Source organism: Lampris incognitus, chromosome 16, assembly GCF_029633865.1.
Source record: "Lampris incognitus isolate fLamInc1 chromosome 16, fLamInc1.hap2, whole genome shotgun sequence".
Taxonomy (NCBI): domain Eukaryota; kingdom Metazoa; phylum Chordata; class Actinopteri; order Lampriformes; family Lampridae; genus Lampris; species Lampris incognitus.
In genome coordinates this window covers 43354752-43368463 of record NC_079226.1, presented here as the reverse complement: position 1 = coordinate 43368463, position 13712 = coordinate 43354752, and the positions used below count along the sequence as shown (strand labels likewise).

The following is a 13712-nucleotide window of genomic DNA, read 5'->3' as shown; positions in this document are numbered from 1 at the left end:
GACCAAGGGCTGACAACGCCAGTGCCATTTGCAGCTTTTTATCAGACGACTTCTCCATTAGAAGTAGTATATTACCACGCCGTCTGTAGTGAGCAAGAGTTGAGTGAAAACGGTAAGCAAACGCTGCTTTGTTTACGGTTTGTATAGCTGCAGTCCTGGGTCTTCCGGTTTCAAATTTTGAATGATGAATACAGACTATCACCACCTGCTGGTATGGAGGGTTATTTCATCTCACGCAGGCGCAGAACGTACATGCTTGTTGGTCGTTGGCTGTAGTTCTTTGTGGTGTGTTCAGGTGCTACTTTTTGGCCCAGACGCAGGCGATGTGAGGCGACGCAACAGCCGTCCTTCGTCGCCGCTAGTTCTCTGAGGTTGGTTTGGTGTGTCTGGGCCCTAATCTGACTGCAGATGTCCCACCATTATAAACAATGCAGTGGCATAATGACCGAAACCAACGAACAGTTTCATATGCAAATTACCATGATCATTAACTAGAGTTTCAATAGTCATGTGTACTATTCACAGAGGATTGGGGAATAGTTGCAATCACAGCATTGAAGGTTGGCGACAGATACTCTTAGCCCCCTCATGAAGATGTGCACATTCTTAATAGGAAGGAACGCTGGTTTGAACACGGAGTCGGGGGGGGGGGGGGGGGGCTAAGAGTACATCTGTCACCATCTTAGAATGCTGTGATTGCAAACATTCCCCATGACCACTGTACATTACATTACATTACAGTCATTTAGCTGACGCTTTTATCCAAAGCGACTTACAATAAGTGCATTTAACGTAGGAAATCAGGAGAATTACAGTTCAGCAGAAGTCATAAGTGCATCTAAACAAGCAACTCTAGTTAATGGTCACAGTAGTTTACATATGAAACTGGTCGTTGTTTTGGGTCGTTATGCCACTGTATTGTTTATAAGGGTGGGATACCAGCAATCAGGTGAGACTGAAGAGATCACTTAGATGATGATGAAACGTTTCTGTCAATAAATGTTGTGTCCAGATCAAGCTTCTTTGATTTCCGTACCTGGATTATTGAGCATGCATAAAGACATCCTCAACCATCCTATAAATTGATTAATTAGTTTAATTTTTATTAATTCATATATGAATTGTGATCAAATTAAAGATGAAAAATAAATCAAATCTTTGATGAGCAAAATAACATGAAAACAGAGAAAATATAACTATTTTAAAATACGTCTACCATTAATCTTTTTTATGTCATTGTAAATATATTCATAAAGCTCTATTTAAGGCTGTGGTTTGCTATTTCAGAAAGCACTCAATGGCCCCCATAAAATTCTAAATAACAATTTTTTTGAGTAATTACTCTGTTATTTGACTTTAGGTGAGAGTGAAGAGTTGGAAATTTGAATGTTGGCACTATGACTGGTAAAGGGAGAGAGCTGGCTGATATGATGGAGAGAAGAAAGGTAGGTATACTGTGTGCGCAAGAGACCAGGTGGAAGGGGAGTAAGGCAAGGAGCATTGGAGGTGGGTTCAAACTCTTCTACCATGGTGTGAATGGGAGGAGAAATGGGGTAGGGGTAATTCTGAAGGCAGAGTATGTCAAGAGTGTGTTGGAGGTGAAGGGAGTGTCAGACAGAGTGATGAGTATGAAGCTGGAAATCGAAGGTGTATTGATGAATGTTATCAGTGCATATGCCCCGCAAGTTGGGTGTGAGATAGAAGAGAAAGAAGAATTCTGGAGTGAGTTGGATGATGTGGTGGAGAGTATACCCAAGGAGGAGAGAGGGGTGATTGGAGTGGACTTTAATGGACATGTTGGTGAAGGGAACAGAGGTGATGAGGAGGTGATGGTAGGTACGGTGTCAAGGAGAGAAATGTGGAAGGACAGATGGTGGTGGATTTTGTGAAAGGGATGTAAATGGCTGTGGTGAATATATATTTCAAGAAGAGGGAGGAACACAGGGTGACGTATGAGAGTGAAGGAAAGTGCACACATGTGGCCTATATCTTATGTAGAAGGCGCGATCTGAAAAGGATTGGAGACTGCAAGGTGGTGACAGGGGAGAACGTAGCTAGGCAGCATCGGATGGTGGTCTGTAGGATGACTTTGGAGACCAAGAAGAGGAAGAGAGTGAAGACACAGCCGAAGATCAAATGGTGGAAGTTGAAGAAGGAAGACTGTTGTGTGGAGTTCAGGCAGGAGTTAAGACAGGCACTGGGTGGTAGTGAAGATTTGCCAGATGGCTGGACAACCACTGCAGGAATAGTGAGGGAGACAGCTAGGAAGGGACTTGGTGTGTCATCAGGACAGAGGAAGGGAGACAAGGAGACTTGGTGGTGGAACAAGGAAGTACAGCAAAGTATACAGAGGAAGAGGTTGGCAAAGAAGAAGTGGGCTAGTCAGAGATGAAGAAAGTAGACAGGAGTACAAGGAGATGCAGCGTAAAGCGAAGAGAGAGGTGGCAAAGGAAAGGGCGTATGGTGAGTTGTATGACAGGTTAGATACTAAGGAAGGAGAAAAGGACTTGTGCCGATTGGCTAGACAGAGGGACTGAGCTGGGAAGGATGTGCAGCAAATTAGGGCGATCAAGGATAGAGATGGAAAAGTGCTGACAAGCGAGGAGAGCGTGCTGAGAAGGTGGAAGGAGTACTTTGAGGGGCTGATGAATGAAGAAAATGAGAGAGAGAGAAGGTTGGATGATGTGGGGATAGTGAATCAGGAAGTGTGGTGGATTAGCAAGGAGGAAGTGAGGGCAGCTATGAGGAGGATGAAGAGTGGAAAGGCAGTTGGTCCAGATGACATACCTGTGGAGGCATGGTGGTCTTTAGGAGAGATGGCAGTGGGGTTTTTAACTAGATTGTTTAACACAATCTTGGAAAGTGAGAGGATGCCTGAGGAGTGGAGAAGAAGCATACTGGTAGCGATTTTCAAGAACAAAGGCGATGTGCAGAACTGTAACAACTACAGAGGTATAAAGTTGATCAGCCACAGCATGGAGATTTGGGAAAGAGTAATAGAAGCTAGGTTAAGAGGAGAGGTGATGATCAGCAAGCAGCAGTATGGTTTCATGCCATGAAAGAGCACCACAGATGTGATGTTTGCTTGAGAATGTTGATGGAGAAGTATAGAGAAGGTCAGAAGGAGTTACGTTGTGTCTGTAGATTTAGAGAAAGCATACGACAGGGTGCCGAGAGAGGAGGTGTGGTATTGTATGAGGAAGTCGAGACTTGCAGAGAAGTATGTAGGAGTGGTGCAGGATATGTTTGAGGGCAGTGTGACAATGGTGAGGTGTGTGGTTGGAATGACAGATGGGTTCAAGGTGGAGGTGGGATTACATCAAGGATCGGCTCCGAGCCCTTTCTTGTTTGCAGTGGTGATGGACAGGTTGACGGACAAGATCAGGCAGGAGTCTCCATGGACGAGAACGCGGGCCATAGACATGGTGTTTGCTGCCTGCCAGCTTCAAGAAAAATGCCGGGAACAAAATGTTGACCTGTACTCCACTTTTGTTGATGTGACCAAGCCCTTTGTTACTGTCTGGAGAGATGGCCTTTGGAGAATCATGGCAAAATACGGATGTCCAAAAAAGTTCATCACCATCATACGACAGCTACACGATGGCATGCTAGCCAGAGTCCAAGACAACGGAGTTGCATCTGAGCCGTTCCCTGTCTCTAATGGAGTAAAGCAAGGTGTCCTTGCCCTAACCCTGTTCAGCCTTATGTTCTCAGCCATGCTGTCAGATGCCTTCAGAGGGGGGGACGCTGGCATTGTTGTCAATTAGCGTTGTGATGGCTCTCTCTTCAACCCTCAGCGGCTTAAAGCAAAAACCTTAGTTAAAACAGCAACCATCAACGATCTTCTGTTTGCCGATGACTGCGCCCTCAATGCTATTTCCGAAGCCAACATGCAACAAATTATCAATAAGTTCTCAGAGGCTTGCAACAACTTTGGCCTCACCATCAACAGAAAAAGACCGAAGTACTTCATCAGCCAGCTCCAGGCAAACCATACAATGTACCCAACGTCACTATAAATGGGCATCAATTAAATGCGGCTGACCAATTCACTTACCTGGGCAGTTCTCTCGCCAGATATGTCACCACTGATGAAGAGATGACCGCACGACTTGCTAAAGCAAGTACGGCTTTTGGCAGACTCCACAAGAATGTGTGGAACAGGAGATGCATCACCCAGGAGACAAAAATTAAAGTGCATCGGGCCATAGTTCTCACCACACTGCTTTACGGCTGTGAAACATGGACAGTTTACGAACGCCATGCAAAAACAATAAACCACTTTCACACCAGATGGCTCAGAAAACTTCTTAGCATAAAGTGGGATGACAAAATTCCTGACACAAAGGTCCTGACTTGCTCAAGACTGCCGAGTATACACACCATCCTCATTAAATCACAGCTTCGTTGGGTGGGCCACGTAGTTTGCATGCCAGACCACCGGCTCCCAAAGAAACTGTTATACGGCAAACTCAAACAAGGCAAGCGCTCCCATGGTGGTCAAAAAAAGTGCTTCAAAGACACCTTGAAGGTTTTTTTAAAGGCCTTCACCATCAACTAGACACAAGGGAACAGAAAGCTCTGAACAGAGTGGCGTACAGCTGTCCGACATGGTGCAAACACACGTGAGGCTGCCAGGACTGCTGCAGCAGAGAGCCACAAGCAGGCCAGGAAAGACCGTGCCAGCAACCCTCCAGCTACTCCCACTATCCCATGCCCACACTGCCAAGGAACATTCAGGGCACAGACTGGACTAGCCAGCCATCTTTGCACCCACAGAGATTTACCCCTACAGGATGACTAGATGGTCCTGGTCGCTGCGATGGACCAACAACATGACAGGGTGCTGAGAGAGGAGGTGTGGTATTGTATGAGGAAATCGGGAGTTGCAGAGAAGTATGTATGAGTGGTGCAGGATATGTATGAGGGAAGTGTGAAAATGGTGAGGTGTGTGGTTGGAATGACAGATGGGTTCAAGGTGGAGGTGGGATTACATCAAGGATCGGCTGTGAGCCCTTTCTTGTTTGCAATGGTGACAGGTTGATGGACGAAATCAGGCAGGAGTCTCCGTGGACTATGATGTTTGCGGATGACATTGTGATCTGTAGTGAAAGTAGGGTGCAGGCTGAGGAGAGCCCGGAGAGGTGGAGGTATGCGCTGGAGAGAAGAGGAATGTAGGTCAGTAGGAGCAAGACAGAATACCTATGCGTGAATGAGAGGGAGGACAGCGGAATGGTGAGGATGCAAAGAGTAGAGGTGATGAAGGCATATGAGTTTATAATACTTGGGGTCAACTGTCCAAGTAACAGGGAGGGCAGGAGAGAGGTGAAGAAGAGAGTGCAGGCAGGGTGGAGTGGGTGGAGAGGAGTGTCAGGAGTGATTTGTGACAGAAGGGTACCAGCAAGAGTTAAAGGGAAGGTTTACAAGATGGTTGTGAGACCAGCTATGTTATATGGTCTGAAGACAGTGGCACTGATGAAAAGACAGGAGGTGGAGCTGGAGGTGGCAGAGTTGAGGATGCTAAGATTTTCATTGGGAGTGATGAAGAAGGACAGGATTAGGAATGAGTATATTAGAGGGACAGATCAGGTTGGACAGTTTGGAGACAATGCAAGACAGACAAGATTGAGATGGTTTGGACATGTGTGGAGGAGAGATGCTGGGTATATTGGAAGAAGGATGCTGAATATGGAGCTGCCAGGGAAGAGGAAAAGAGGAAGACCAAAGAGGAGGTTTATGGATGTGGTGAGAGAGGACATGCAGGTGGCTGGTTTGACAGAGGAAGATTCAGAGGACAGGAAGAGATGGAAACCGATGACCTGCTGTGGCGACCCCTAATGGGAGCAGCCAAAAGTAGTACTAGTAGTAGTAGTAGACTCTGTTATTTGACTTGTATGACATTAACAAATGGACAAAAATAGAAAGACAAAAATAGTAGGACAAAACAAAACAATAAACCTGAGCATCAGCCAGTTGCACAGCAGCAGGACACTGATTGCCCTCCTCAATGTCAGCTATGTCATCCTGACTAGTACTGTGCTGGGAATGCAGCGAGTGGGTTCCATCCAGGGTGTTTTGGTCACTGGATAGCACTGTGTTGAAGTCTGATGCTGAGGGGATGGTAGGCAGGTTACACAAGCCACCTGCAGGTTGAAGAGCATTGGAGGAAAAACAGAGACTGTAAAACAAGGCAAGATTTTAGAACTACTGACTGTGGTACCAATGGATACCTCCTATGCTACAACATTATAGGATTTATCGAAGAACATTTTACAGTAACGTGTGCAGGCATCACCTGCCATCCAAAAATAGTTCTCAATGGTAAGTAATGCATATATTTATTCAACTAATGAATATATGTCAAATATCAAGACGTGATAGTCTCTTAATCGTCAGCAGTCCGATGCCTCCATTAGGTCAATGGAGCCAACAGCCCACAGGCGAGCTCTGATGAGGTTTCAGCCATGCAAAGCTTTTTGAAGTGTAGTTTGACACATGAATAACAGATATCATTATTACATCACATCTAGATAACGGGATATTTTTTAATTTTGCTTGTCACCATGCGGGGGAAAAAAAGAGCAAACTGTTGCTGAAACAACCACCATCTTGCTTGTTATTAAAAACAAACTATTAGTGCTAACTAAAAGCTAACTCTCCAGGTCGCTGCTACTGGTGGACATTTGTTCATTAAAGAATAACAGCAATGTCAATATAAAATATACTTTCTTATAGTTGAATAATCAATAGAGAAACTTCTCCACACAGTGTGATAGTGGACCAAACTCCAATTTGCTTTAACTTACGTCTGATAGTACCTCATACTACTAAACAATAGACTAGTATCTAGATACTCAGGCAGAAGATGAGCCCTGTGTTCTGTGGGCTTCATCTGCCAATGTACTGCTGCTGCTATCTTACAGTCTTTTCAAGATAAAAAGGCTGTCACCTATCATGTGACACATAAAACACATTCAAAATATAAAGTGTTATTTTTGCTCTTGACAGGTTTTTGTGCTCAGTTGATAGTAGAATACAGAATGACAACCATAATCTTTTTCTGAGAACTTTAGTAACAATTATTTAACAATGGTTAAGCTGGCACCAACTAGGGAAAGAAACCAACAACTGCAATGCAGCTATATTGATATAGTGTTGTATGGTCTTGATATAGCGCTGTATGGTCTTGGTATAGTGCTGTATGATCTTGATATAGTGCTGTATGGTCTTGGTATAGTGTTGTGTGGTCTTGATATAGTGTTGTATGGTCTTGATATAGTGTTGTGTGGTCTTGACATAGTGTTGTATGGTCTTGATATAGTGCTGTATGGTCTTGATATAGTGCTGTGTGGTCTTGATATAGTGCTGTGTGGTCTTGATATAGTGTTGTGTGGTCTTGACATAGTGTTGTGTGGTCTTGATATAGTGTTGTGTGGTCTTGATATAGTGCTGTGTGGTCTTGATATAGTGTTGTATGGTCTTGACATAGTGTTGTGTGGTCTTGATATAGTGTTGTGTGGTCTTGATATAGTGTTGTATGGTCTTGATATAGTGTTGTGTGGTCTTGATATAGTGTTGTATGGTCTTGACATAGTGTTGTGTGGTCTTGATATAGTGTTGTGTGGTCTTGATATAGTGCTGTGTGGTCTTGATATAGTGTTGTATGGTCTTGACATAGTGTTGTGTGGTCTTGATATAGTGTTGTGTGGTCTTGATATAGTGCTGTGTGGTCTTGATATAGTGCTGTGTGGTCTTGATATAGTGCTGTATGGTCTTGACATAGTGTTGTATGGTCTTGACATAGTGTTGTGTGGTCTTGACATAGTGTTGTGTGGTCTTGATATAGTGTTGTGTGGTCTTGATATAGTGTTGTATGGTCTTGATATAGTGTTCTATGGTCTTGACATAGTGTTGTGTGGTCTTGATATAGTGTTGTGTGGTCTTGATATAGTGTGTGGTCTTGATATAGTGTTGTATGGTCTTGATATAGTGTTGTGTGGTCTTGATATAGTGTTGTGTGGTCTTGATATAGTGTGTGGTCTTGATATAGTGTTGTATGGTCTTGATATAGTGTTGTGTGGTCTTGATATAGTGTTGTATGGTCTTGATATAGTGTTGTGTGGGTCTGTTGGACCACAAAAAGCTTGTGACTTTCAATATCCTTGCAGTATAAAACTGAACTGGTGAGCATGAGACAGCTGATGATCGTCACATAAAAGTATTAAGTGCACTTTTCTGTGATTGGCAGCTTACCTGAGTCTGCTTCAATTGTCTTGATGTTAAAAAAACAAATCTGGTTTTTCATTTTAATTATAAAAAACAATAAAAATTATTAAAAAAAAACTCTGGATTTGAGTCTTCACTTTTATATCAACTGACTTTTATTTATCAACTTCTTTGGTATCTAAGAAGCTCATTTCATTTAAACTGTCAGCAGGGTTTTCTGCTACAAGTCTAACCCGAGAACTAGACCAGTAGGGGACGCCAATTGTAAAGTGGCCCACGTTGAAATTAACAGCAACATTTCACTACATTCAGCTCCAAACAACGTTTAAAAAAGTGGTGTGACGTTTTTAAAGTCACGTTTTACCAGATCTACAGCAATATTTGTGACCTTTGTCATACTGGGTGTCTAGAAAAGCGCTATATAAATGTAATTATTATTATTATTATACTTAATTCCTTGTAAAAAAAATCCAAATCTTAATGTTGAATCTAAATCTAAATGTTAAATCTAAACGTGTCGCTAAATGTAAGGCTAAATGTTTAGAAAATATGCAAATAGCCCACGCTCTATTGGAGTACAGCATGTACAGTCCACACCACTGACCGTGGATCAGTAGGTGAAACAGGGGGCGGGGCCTTACGTCTGCGTCACACAGAGTCTCGTGTGTCTGATGCGCGTTCTCGTTGGCTCACATTGGGTCATCTCGTCACTTTTTGGATAAGCTAGAAAAACTACAACCTAAAAAGTTTTTTATTAACTTAAACTTTGCCTTAAGCCCGAGATCAAACCTACTGCAGACCTCACACCTAACTGCCACTTCAACTAGAGATCACTTTTGTGACCATGGATTTACGAAGCTACACTTAGATTGTTGCTCCTTGTGCTGCTGGTACAGCTGCAGCCTCGACTACACTTCCCTACAGATGTTCAAACAACTTGAAGTAACAACCTGACTGTTGACAAATTCTCAAACTGACCATTATACTGCAAACTATGTACAACTACATCATGCTAAAATATACGCAGGCAAAGGCTCAGGACAGGCCACGGTACTGTAGCGGGCGGGGGAGGCCGTCACTCCGACTGTCAGCGGCTCCGCGCTGGGGAGCGTAATGGCTCATGGGACAGTTAATGATTGTTGAAATTGTTGATTTATGTTCACATAGCCCCCCCATAACCATCCTCATCACGTCCTACAGAGGCACCATAGAGAGCATCCTGACCAGCTGTCTCTCTGTCTGGCATGGGACCTGCAAGGCCTCCGACCGCAAGTCCCTACAGCGGATAGTGAAGACAGCTGGAAAGATCATAGCAGCATCGTGAAGGACCCAACCCACATCCCCTCCTACCCTCTGGCAGGAGGTACCGGAGCATCCGTGCTGCCTCCACCAGACTATGCAACCAAGACGGGCACCGGAAATTTCCCAGCCCAACCTTATGGCGCCAGTGCACTGCGGCTCCACTGCCCCCTGGAGGCCAGGAGGACCAGCGCCGGGGAACGCACACTGCCTGCCACCGCCGATCGCCCCCAGGGGCCGGTGAGCCAGTCGCCAAGCAAATGCCGCTCAGCAGGCTCAGAGCCCTGGTGCAGCATTGGAGTACCGCTGCTGCCAGCGGCAGGAGGAGCGGGTCCAGATGACGCTGATGGTAGCAGCTGTCCAGACCACCAGCAACGAGGAGAGGATGTTCTCATTGACCAAGCAGCAGCAGGAGGCAGAATTAGACCTTGCGCTGGTGAAAGGTTGGCTGGACACAGGGCGGCGCCCCAAGTGGATGGAGGTGTAAGTGCTGGCGCCCAAGGTGGGGGCCGACCGTTCGCAGTGGCAACTTTGAGCTCCACGACGGGTTGGTGTACTGGAGGTGTCAAGCTCCTGAACGAGAGAGAGGCCTCTTGCAGTTATTGGTGCCTCGAGCTATCCTACCCCTGGCAACAGAAGTAGGTATGTGAGGAAGGCAGAGTGTATCTAGTCCATGGGCCAGAGCCCAAAATTTCCTATTTCGGTACACTCAAGGTGGCAAAACTTACTTATAATTTTTGAAAGGATCCATGTCTGTAGATGATATTTTGGTATGATAACCATTCCTGAGTGGCAGCTGTATCACAGTTATCAGCTCATGAAGTTAACCACCCCCTAAAGTAAATTGCATTTTAGACGCTGGTGCATATCCTGGTTTAGCCTCATGGTCAGGACATTTTTCAATGTTCTATAATATTGTCTTTGGTATCATTTTAAAGGGGACCTTCTTAGCTTTCATTCAAGCCCTGTTGTGGATATTTCTCACAAATATAGAGGTCACTTGAGCTCTTCAACCCGTCAATAACACACATCTTTCTGCAATGTTCGCCTAAACTATATACTTTCTTTTAGCCCTGTGGCATCTAGGAATATCAGGGACACAAAACACAAAAACTGGAATACTCACAGGACTGTAAAGATTCAGGAAATGTATAATATACCCATACTATTTCATTGTGTGAGGTGATTGTGAACCTTAAATCAGAAGGGCATTATTACTAAGAAACTAACTAGACCAAAGCCAGTTAGTCCATGGGTCAGACCAGATATCGATATCACCCAAGGTGACACAACTTCACTGGTGCCATTTTATTTGGTACACTAACAGAAGTAAAATAATACATGATAACCTTTCCAAATGAGCAGCTATTTCAGTTTTCTTTCAGGAAACCTGTTTCTGTGCCTCTCACGATTGTGTATTTGCCCAGATTTTTACAAATATAGCATTTCAACACCCCTGGTACTGATTAGCCTAGCTTAAACTCTGGGACAGTTCTTAGTTGGCCAACAACCAAGGATAACCAGTACTGTGTACTTCCATTCATTGTGCTAAGCTAGGCTAACGTGCAGCCAGATAGCTTTCTACTAAACACATATAGAGGAAACTGGTATCTATCTTCTTGTCTCACTCTGGAGAAGATTGTAAGCTAATTTCCCATAATGTTAGCATGTTCTTTTAATGTATATGTTAATATGATTAGTTAAAGTGGCTATGAGGAACTTTCATCTTGTGTTGATTTTAGCGGCCTCATGTGGACAAAATACAGCTGTTGCATGGCAACTAGGTAATGTATCTATTTGTGGCTATGTAAGATAAATAATGGTAATATGACGCTGGTGAAGCAAAGTAAACTTTGTTTTAGTAGTGTTCATACACCTAAGTTACATGTATTTGTTTGTATGTGGCAGGTGAAAACTGACTGAATATGGCCACTGGTGAACAAGCAAGTTTTTACCCAATACCAAAGCGCCCACGGGTGGAGTGCATTATCCACTGTTCTGATGATACAGATAAGCTGGTTTCACTACAAAGTGTCGACTCATGGAGAACTCTGCTCAGGGCAGCTCAGATACGAAATCATGCACCAGTTTTGAAACTGGCAAAAGACATTCCTGAGGGACAGATTCCAGCAATCTACTACCACAGAAAGTGTCGCAGTATCTTCACTATGAAGCAAATTCTTGATGGCCTCCTTGCAAAAGAAAAGAAAAGTTGTGTCTCTGCTGAAGAGAAACAATCTAAGAGAGTAGCTCGACATGCTCCAAGTACATCTAGGACTTATGATGCAGAGTGCATATTTTGTCAGAAAAACAGCAAATATTCCAAGAGACAGAATACGAGAGAAGTACTGGTGCAGTGTCGAGAACTGCGAGCTGATGCAAAGATCAGGAGTGCAGCCACAAAGAAAAGGGACAGCAGAATCCTTGCCATTGTGAGTAGAGACCTTGTAGCAGCTGAAGGGCACTACCACAGGTCATGCTATAGACTTTACACCAAAGAAGAGGTTTCCAAAGGAGAGGTTGCCAGCAATGAAGATGATGATGCTGCAGCCCAGTATGAAGCTGCTGTGAATAAGGCATACAGTGAGCTGTTCCTCTTCATCAGGATGGAGCTTTTTGGCAATCCTCAAGTGATGACAATGACTGATCTCTCTTCTAGACTGGTAGCTTCAATGAACTCCCAAGGCATTGCCCAAGTCAAGGAATCAACCAAGAAGCACATAAGGCGAAACCTGGAGAGTGAGTTTGCTGGAGCCTTGCAGATATTCCCTGATGAGAAAGGAAAATTCCTCCTCTATCCCGATAACTTGTCCATGAGGGAACTTGCCAAAGAAAATCAGTCTCTCAAAAGGGAGCTGCAGACCCTGAAAAGTGTCAGTGCACAAGATGTTATAGCCAAAGCAGCCATCAAATTGAGAGCAGACATTAAAAGTCAAGATGTTCCTCAAACCTGGCCGCCTGAAGTCAAACCAGAAGCAGAATGTCCTACCATTCCAGAGTCGCTCATTATCTTCCTGTACTCTCTACTCACAGGCTCAAATGATCCTGATCATGCATCCCAGAGAGTGCAGTGCCTTCTGCAGTCATTTGGCCATGACATAGTATATGCAGTGACATGTGGAAATACCAAGCCTTCCAAGCACATTGTTCGGCCATTCAGTGTCAAATCGTTGACAGGAAATGTAGAGTTGATAAACATCCTCAACCGACTTGGTCACAGTGTGTCCTATTCACAGATGGAAGAGATCAACACTGCCCTGTGTCTCCAGAAACTCTCATCATCAGGGAGTGGCATTGCCCTTCCAGCTAACATCCATCCTGGCATATTCACAACTTTACCCTGGGACAATATCGACCGTCTTGAAGAAACTGTCAGTGGTGAGGGAACATCTCACAGAGTCAATGGGATTGATGTGCAAGCAAAGCCAGTCAACCCACTTCCTGTCCAACCCATGCCCACTGTTCCCAAAACAAAGAAGAGAAGCATTGATGGACCCCCACCAATGTTACCAACTTACAATGCTGGACAACGGGTAGGGCCACCACAAAGCAAAAAGTCAGATGCCGATACTGCAGCCAATATTAAGCTTGCCAGAGAGAAAAACCTTCTTTGGGTCCTAGCACGCATGTCACAACAAGAAGAACAGTCAGTCAGCAGCTGGACAGGCTTCAACATCCTGACTCGAGGAGAGATGACGGTCATCCCCGACAATATAGGCTATCTGCCTACCATCAATGCTCCAGCGACACAAATGTCTACTGTCAACGAGGTGCTTAACCAGTCACTGAGCATCATGAAGTGCTTAGGCCTGAGGAAGATTGTCTGTGTCTTTGACCAAGCCCTGTATGCGAAGGCTGTCGAGATCACATGGAAACACCATGACAAGTTCCATGATATCATCGTTAGGCTTGGGGTATTCCACACCATCTGCACACTGCTGGCAATAATAGGAAAGCGTTTCCAAGATGCTGGACTCAAAGACCTCTGCATTGAGTCTGGCATGATTGCAGAAGGCTCAATTGCTGGTGTTATGGATGGCCGCAAGTACAACAGGGCAGTGCGACTACACAAGCTCCTGTATGAGGCTCTCATGCGACTGACCTTTAATGGTTTCCTGTCCTGGTTGGAAGAAACTCACAGGAATGACATGGTTCACCTGAATGAGACACTGAAGACCACTGACAGC

At 44.5% G+C, this 13712-nt stretch overlaps 1 protein-coding gene across 1 annotated transcript in view; it reads right to left on the bottom strand.

Moving 5' to 3' along the window:
• The window catches only part of kiaa1109 (KIAA1109 ortholog), a 244713-nt gene that overhangs the window by 88512 nt on the left and 142489 nt on the right, over positions 1-13712 (bottom strand). The window contains exon 45 of the mRNA XM_056296251.1: positions 5959-6143. Within this exon, the coding sequence (XP_056152226.1) occupies positions 5959-6143 (185 nt within the window). The remainder of the gene's footprint in view (positions 1-5958; positions 6144-13712) is intronic.